The following is an 8,129-nucleotide window of genomic DNA, read 5'->3' as shown; positions in this document are numbered from 1 at the left end:
GAATGGTCTCTCTGTCACCGGCCTCTGATCGCCGGGTGAATGGTCTCTCTGTCACCGGCCTCTGATCGCCGGGTGAATGGTCTCTCTGTCACCGGCCTCTGATCGCCGGGTGAATGGTCTCTCTGTCACCGGCCTCTGATCGCCGGGTGAATGGTCTCTCTGTCACCGGCCTCTGATCGCCGGGTGAATGGTCTCTCTGTCACCGGCCTCTGATCGCCGGGTGAATGGCCTCTCTGTCACCGGTCCCTGATCGCCGGGTGAAGCTACATCCTTCACTCTGCATGCGGCCCAGTCTCACTGCCACACCCGCTGATGTCAACTAATTCAACACAGAAAAGAACAGAAAAGGCCAAAAGGAAATAAAGTGAAAGAAAAGAGCAGAAGCAAAAGTGAAACAAAGCAGGAAAGCCGATGGGAGTGGAGAGGTCCCGGGAAAGAGCCTACACACAACCCTGTTACTCTACCACCATCTTGCATTGGGATCTGGAACAGTGTTGGTCCGTTATTTAAGGACAGATATCATTTCATTGGAGGCAGCTCAGAGAGGGTTCACTAGGACAATCTCTGGTATGCAGGGATTGTCTTCTGAGTAAAGGCTAAACCGATTGGGATTCTACTCACTGGAGTTTCAAAGAATGAGAAGGGATCCCCTTGAGACATATCAGATTGTTAAGGGGGTTCACAGGGTCAATGCTGAGAGGATGTTTCTCCTCATGGGATAATCTAGGACCAGAGGGTACAGTCTCAGAAGAAAGGGGTGCCAATTCAAGATTCCCTACAGTTTGGAAGCAGGCCCTTCGGACCAACAAATCCACACTGACCTTCCTAGGAGTAACCCATCCAGACTCATTTCCTTATGTTTAGCCCTGAGTCAGGCACCTAACACTATGGACAGTTTAGCATGGCCAATTCACCTAACCTGCACATCTTTTGAAATGCGGGAGGAAATCCACGCAGACACGAAGAGAATGGGCAAACTCCACACAGACAGTCGCCCAAGACAGAAATCGAACCGGGTCCCTGTCACTGTGAGGCAGCACTGCTAACCACTGAGCTGCCCTAAGACTGCGATGTAGAGGAATTTAGTTTCAGAGGGTTGTGAGTCTTTGGAACTCCTTGCCAGAGAGAGCTGTGGAGGGGCTATTTGTGTATATAATCAAGGCTGAGATAGATTCTTGATCAGGAGGGGACTCAAGGGGTACACGGAAAATGCTGAAATGTGAACGTGTGGTATATCGGATCAGCCATGTTTCTATTGAAAGGCGGAGCAAGTTCAAGGGGCTGAATGGCCTCCTCCTATCCCTATTTCTTCTGGTTTAATGGATAGATTGCTGGAAATACTGTATGTAATATTGGGAACACTGATACATTTGATTCCTGCTTCAAGATGAACTCTAATAGTTAGCAAAGTGAGTCGATGCTGCACAGTCTGAATTCTTGGTGACTATTATTCTTAGCATGTCCTGAATGGCAGTTTAGAAATAAATTAATCACAACACCTTCATATGTGTGCGTGTGTGTCTGCATCTCATTGGGCAGCATGAATCATTGGAAATTAGGTTCAGCGAGAATTCTATTCCAAATTAATTCAGGAGCTTCAGTCAACATGACTTTTTTTATTGGAAGGCTGTTGTGAAACTTGAAAGGGTTCAGAAAAGATTTACAAAGATGTTGCCAGGGTTGGAGGATTTGAGCTGTTGGGAGAGGTTTAATAGGTTGGGACTGTTTTCCCTGGAGTGTCGGAGGCTGAGGGGTTACCTTAGAGAGGTTCATAAAATCATGAGGGGCATGGATAGGATAAACATACAAGTCTTTTCCCTGGAGTGGGTGGTCCAGAATTGGAAGGCAGAGGTTTAGGGTGAGAGGGGCAAGATATAAAAGAGACCTAAGGGGCAACTGTTTCACACAGAGGGTGGTACGTGTATGGAATGAACTGCCAGAGGAAGTGGTGGAGGCTGGTACAATTGCAACATTTAAAAGGCATCTGGTTGGGTATATGAATAGGAAGGGTTTGAAGGAATGTGGGCCGGGTGCTGGCAGGTGGGATTAGATTGGGTTGGGATGTCTGGTCAGCATGGACAAGTTGGACCGAAGGGTCTGTTTCTGTGCTGTACGTCTCTATGGCTCTATGACACTTTTTTCTCATGATAAGTAATAACCACCTTGTAACACCACGATGCTGAATGTGTATTGCTATGCTAGTGCATGTGTCAAACCTTTCATTGATAATTGACAGTCTGTTGCTCCTCCACAGTGCATTATTATGGTATAAAACCATATTTCGGTCTTGCATTGTCATTACCTGCAGTTTCTGCACAATCTAATGAGGCAGTCTATTCCAAGTAACATATGGTGCAAATCAGTTGAAATATGATTAATATGGCACAAAGGGAGTTCAGCATGCCCACAAGATCTCATACCAATTTTTATAGATACACCATAGAAAGCATCCTATCCCTATGCATCTCAACTTGTATGGCAACTGCTGTTCCAAAGACTGCAAGAAATTACAGAGAGTCATGACCACAGCCTGGTCCATCACACAAACCAGCCCTTCCTTCCATTGACTCCATCTGTACTTCCTGTTATCTCGGGAAAGAGACCCCTCCCATCCCAGTTATACTCTCTTCATAATCAGAGACCCCTCCCAACCCGGTAATACTGTCTTCATAATCAGAGACCCCTCCCACCTCGGTTATACTCTCATCATAATCAGAGACCCCTCCCACCCCAGTTATACTGTCTTCCACCCTCTTGCGTCGAGCAAAAGATACAAAAGTGTGAAAACATGAATGAACAGATTCAAGAGCAGCTTCTTTCCCTCTGTTATCAGACTCATAAATGGACCTCTCAGATGTTAATTCTGATCTCTCTCTCTCTGTGGCTGGGACACTGTACTCTGCACTCTGTTCTGTTACCCTGATGCACTTTGTTTGGTATGATCTGCCTGTATAGTACGTAAGACAACACTTTTGTTTATTTTAAATAAGCCCCACACTACTGCCTAACAGCGGTAGTGCTTATGTATTCCCCAGCACCCATGTTGTTTGTGTGCAGGTGTAGGACAGAGTGAAGAACGAGTGTGTAAATCTTTATTTATATTCCACCACCAGGAAGAAAGGAAACACCCGAGTGGCCAAAAGGGCAATGTTAGGCGACTGCACCTTTTCATGATATCTCAGTACATGTAACAATATACCAGTCAATCAAACCTATTAGTGGCATAGCCATCTAGTTTCCTCAGTTCAGGTGGGAAACTGCCATTCAATTAAATCTTCATTTCATAGTCTGCTAGGGGTGTTCTTCATCTCTTTCCTTTCCTGCCCTTTTAGTGAATAAATTTTACATTCAACATAAACGCAATATGGATTAAGATTGCAGGATGTGGCTTGTGGAATCTGTTCTTTAAGTAGACTGGCCTTATATTAGTGATTTTGTTTGTTTTGTCTGGTAAGCAAAACCAGACTTTTTTGCAAAAAAAGTTCTGTGATACTGCATTGCTATGATAGTTTTGCTGCTTGATTTTAAGGTGTTTAGAGTTCTCAACTTTCTTAGCAGATCGGTTGAATACTGAACATAACGCTGACAGTTCAGCTGTGTTTTGTACAGATCACGAAGGTTGTTTTGAGACAAGGTGAGAAGGCTGAATTCTGCTTCACAAATGTCATCGTTATTTTCTTTAATGCCCGTAAATGCAGTCAGGGTTTCAGTGATGGATCCTGCTCTGGAGAATATAGTGTTAAAATATTATATGAATATATTGTGCCTCCAACACCCGGATTGGAGAGATTTTAAGAATTCTGTTGATTAAGTGGATTGGTAACTGTTGGGCCATTTACATATTAGGTTCTCCTGCATCACATAGTTGTGTACGTATTTAATGCAATGTAATATCCCAACTCCTATACTCAATGCTCTGACTAATAAAGGAAAGCATACTAAATGCCTATTTCACTGTCCTACTTACCTGCAACTCCACTATTAAGGAGCTATGAACCTGCACACCAAGGTCTCTTTGTTCAGCAACACTCCCCAGCACCCCTTTATAAAATAATGCTATAAAATCTGATTAAAAATATGATAGAAATTAGTTAATATTTGTCATTATTTTAATCATTCGCTTCATTAAAAATATATTCTGCTTAGTTATCTCATGGCAATAATTAAATTTTTGTTTTAATTCTGCAATTTATTAATCCTATCAGGATCAGTTCTAAATTTTGCACAAGTTAAACACCGATGCATTGCTTTGCTGTGTCACACCTCACTGGGATAGTGTGATGGAATTCCAGCTTCACTGTTCCCATAGTCATCGTAAAAGCTAAAGATTTTATAAAAGCATACAAAATTCACTAATTTACCTGTCTGTTAAGACTCAGGTGGATAGATAGTATGGGCTTGGCTTTTATACAGTACTGAACACAAATTAGTACTTATTTAAAATAAAGGCAATCTAACCACAGGTCAACTGTTATGGACTGTCAACGTATTGCTGCTTTAGTTAAAACTCTAATTTTTGTTTCAAACTCCTCTAACGTGTCTGCGTGGGTTTCCTCCGGGCGCTCTGGTTTCCTCCCACCTGGAAAGACAGTTTAGGCCCTTGGATAGTGAGCAGGGAGGAGGGTAAGGGGCAGGTGTTGACCTTGTGTAGTTACATGGGAAGGTGCCGTGGGTGGTTGTGGAATGGACTAAGATGTCCCATAGAGAATAATTCCTGCAAAATGCAAGAGGGCGGGGTGTGACAGGAAGATGTGTTCGGTGGTGGCGTTCTGCTGGAGTTGTTTGAAATGGTCAGAATGATGATTTGAATGCGGAGGCTGGTGGGATGAAAATGAGAACAAGGGGGACCTGATCACGCTGTTGTCAGAGATGGGAAGGCGTAGAGCTGGAAGCACAGATGGTAGGTCGGATGCAGTTGAGGGTCCCTGTCAGTCACAGTGGGTGGGAACCCATGGTTATTGTAGGTGGAAGCCGTGTCTGGAAGTTGGCACATCCAAACAGATATAATGTAGGCGAAGGAGCTGGGAGAATGGGATGGAGTCCTTGCAGATGTGAGGTGTAATGAGCTCTAGTGAAGGTAGCTAGGTTAGGGGGCCGGTGCCCTTGTAATGGATGGCAATGAACAGGTTATTCCCCGAAAGAAAAGTTTTGTCATTGGTCTTTAGAGGGATGACAAGTTGTAAATAAATGGCTTGTTTACTGTGTAAACTGCACTCACAGTAAATACTTACTTTTAAAAAGTCCAGCAATCCCTTCCACAGTCCTTGGTTTTAAAACAGCCTCTTTCCCATTTCAGTCTACAATCAAGAGGTAAGCTCTTTACAGCTATCGTTTGGAACCTGAAATAGTGCCCTGGAGTTTGACTTCCCTCAATACTCTCCTTTCCACCCCTGGCTGTCCCTAGTCATCCAGGATTCAAACTTGTCGGTATTCTCCCTGTGACCCACCTCCTCCTTTCTCCACTTTGTTGCTCTGTTTGGTCTGACTTACTGTTGGGCTTTCAAGGTTCTCCGTCAGAGTTGCTTTGCTCTTTCTGAAATTTCCGGTTCACTCTTCCAGAACCCGCCAGTATTTTATTTGTGTTTTTGAATTTGCTGGCGTGAAGATTTGCAAACGTCAAAATACAGCAACATCAGCAGGATGAAGAATACAAACAGAAAATGCTGGGCATATTCAGTAGATCTAGCAGCATCTGTAGAGGGAAAAACAGAGTTATTGTTTAAGGTGGATACCTTTTCATTGGAACTGGAAAAAGATGCTGCAGGTTTTAAACAAGTATAGAAGCAGGGCTAAGGAGGAGGGAGATGTAACAATAGGGCAGGTTTGTGGTCAGATGGAAGACCAGAGTCATTAAGTGATGCTGCAATGAAAAACATAATGGCAAATAACCTTGGAATATTTTGTTCCACCAAAGGTCGCACAAAAAACAAGCTGTGAGGTCAGCATGGTTGAATATTTTCCAACCACTTATTGTCTGGCTTAACTCATGAAAAATGACTATTTGTACTATTTGCTGCGGGGTGTTTAGTGCCTGTGATGCAGAACAATTAGTGTTATGAAAAGAGAGTGGAAAAAGCAAGATAACAAGTTGTATCTTCTTGAAGTTTTACAAACACAAAGGCAAACTTCAATACATTTCAATTGTCTTACTTTGTCATGACTAAAATCTGATTTGTTTTATCTTGTTATAATTCACGTTTGTGTTGAATTACCTCAGGTTTTATTGAGTGTTTATTGATTCACTGTGGAAAGCATGGCTGATGTACCTCTGGAAGAAGATGAAGAAGAATGCCCCAAACTGATCCCAATTGAAACAGATTCCAATTTGGGGAGTGCGCGGATCCCAGTGACAATCATAACTGGATATTTAGGCAAGTATTGTTTAGGTAATTCTGGGGGTTGTATAAGCTGTATTCCTCTGTGATTATAGCTCCATCACAAAGCACGTGAGAGTCTAAGGAAATTGAAACAAAATTTGAAATTTCAGATAACATGGAGAATACAACAGTCAAGTAAAAGCAAAATACAGCGGTTGCTAGAGATTTGAAATAAACACAGAAATTGCTGGAGAAACTCAGCGGGTCTGGCAGCATCTGAGAGAGAAACAGAGTTAATTCTTCAACTGTGGTATGACTCTTCACAATTGAAAAGGATGTTGGAAAAGTTTTTAAAATACTTTTGACTAAGGGGAAGTGAGGCAAGGGGACAGATGATGTCGAAGTCCAGTGTAAAAAGACATAGGGGTTGTTAATGGTGATGAGAAAGAAAAAGAGGTGTAATATGGATGTAAGTGAAAGAGAGAGAGTGAGTCCTCTTTACTAAAAGCAAAGTAAACATGACACTCATTAGGTAATAATAATCAGGTAATGGATACTAGAAACTAAAACAGTAATTGCTGGAAAAGCCCATGTGGAGAGAAATCAGAATTAATATTTTGGGTCCAGTGATCCTTCTTCAGAACTGATGTTAGCGAGGAAAGGGTTGGTATTGATGCAGAAGATGGGGAGGGGGAAGAATAAACAACAGGTAGATATGGAATCCAAAGAGAGAGGAAAACAGTTGGACAGACAACGGAATGAGTCAAGATCGGTCTGGGAGAATGAATAGCTGCTCATGGGGCCTATCAATAACTGACAATGGGCCGTGTGTGGTAGCGGTCCTTGTGATGACAAGGGTCTAGATTAGTGTGGTGCTGGAAAAGCACAGCAGGTCAGGCAGCATCCGAGGAGCAGGAAAATTGACGTTTTGGGCAAAAAGTCCTTCATCAGTTGAAAAGGATGTAATGACAAGGCCTGGTATTGTGGGGGTTGGGTATGGATGTGAGAGAAGGTGCTCCAGCTCTACAATAGTTGAATTCAATATTGAGTCCAGGTAGCTGCACGGTCCCCAAGTGGAAAATGAGAAGCTGTCCCTTCAGCATGTGCTGAGTTTCGCTGGAACATTGCAGCAAGCCTGAGACAGTGATGTCGGTCAGGGAACAGGGTAGGATGTTGATATACTAGATGGATGTGTATTCTTTTTCTGATAAGATTAGAGAGTACTCTGTATGATTGAAAGGAGAGAAAGAAGCAGCTTTAGCCAATGCTATTGCCATTGTTGGCAATGTATTTTTACAGTAAAGATAAAGTCTATAGTCTTGTTTATGAGCTATTAACCAGTTTGAAACCCAGTGCAAAAGACTTGGAGGTTTAAGTGAGCAGATTATACTCAGCTATTACTAAGATTTTCTACAGAAGAGAATTTCAGCCAGTTGTGCTGAACTGCCTGTCTTTCTGTTTGTCATCTGTGATTTTATTCTTTTATACTATTTCCTCCTGCAGCATTTATAACTTACAGAATGTTGATGTGGAGGTGTTGGTGTTGGACTGGGGTGGACAGAGCCAGAAGTCACACGACACCAGGTTATAGTCCAACAGGTTCATTTAAAATCACAAGCTTTTAGAGCACTGCTCCGTCATCAGGTGAAGTGGCGGGAAGCTCACAGGGACAGAATATGTAGGCAGAGAGATAATGGCAAGATAATTCTAAGAGTGTCAACAGATGATGTGAGTGGAGTGTCGACAGGCTGAATAACAAGTGCAGGGATGGCCTGACAACTGATTAATTAAGGCAGAGAGATAGTGTCTGTC

General features: G+C 42.8%; 1 protein-coding gene across 4 annotated transcripts in view; it reads left to right on the top strand.

Moving 5' to 3' along the window:
- The window catches only part of cbwd (COBW domain containing), a 63,015-nt gene that overhangs the window by 3,909 nt on the left and 50,977 nt on the right, over nt 1-8,129 (top strand). For 3 of the 4 annotated variants that reach the window (XM_043718168.1, XM_043718160.1, XM_043718151.1), the window contains exon 2: nt 6,218-6,371. In XM_043718168.1, the coding sequence (XP_043574103.1) occupies nt 6,254-6,371 (118 nt within the window). In that variant the 5' untranslated portion in view covers nt 6,218-6,253. Of the gene's footprint in view, nt 1-3,545; nt 3,635-6,217; nt 6,372-8,129 lie in introns of those variants that run through there. The other variant, XM_043718175.1, reaches the window with a different exon arrangement.

The sequence above is a fragment of the Chiloscyllium plagiosum genome, chromosome 2, assembly GCF_004010195.1.
Source record: "Chiloscyllium plagiosum isolate BGI_BamShark_2017 chromosome 2, ASM401019v2, whole genome shotgun sequence".
Lineage (NCBI taxonomy): Eukaryota > Metazoa > Chordata > Chondrichthyes > Orectolobiformes > Hemiscylliidae > Chiloscyllium > Chiloscyllium plagiosum.
This window is presented reverse-complemented; position numbering and strand designations above follow the sequence as displayed.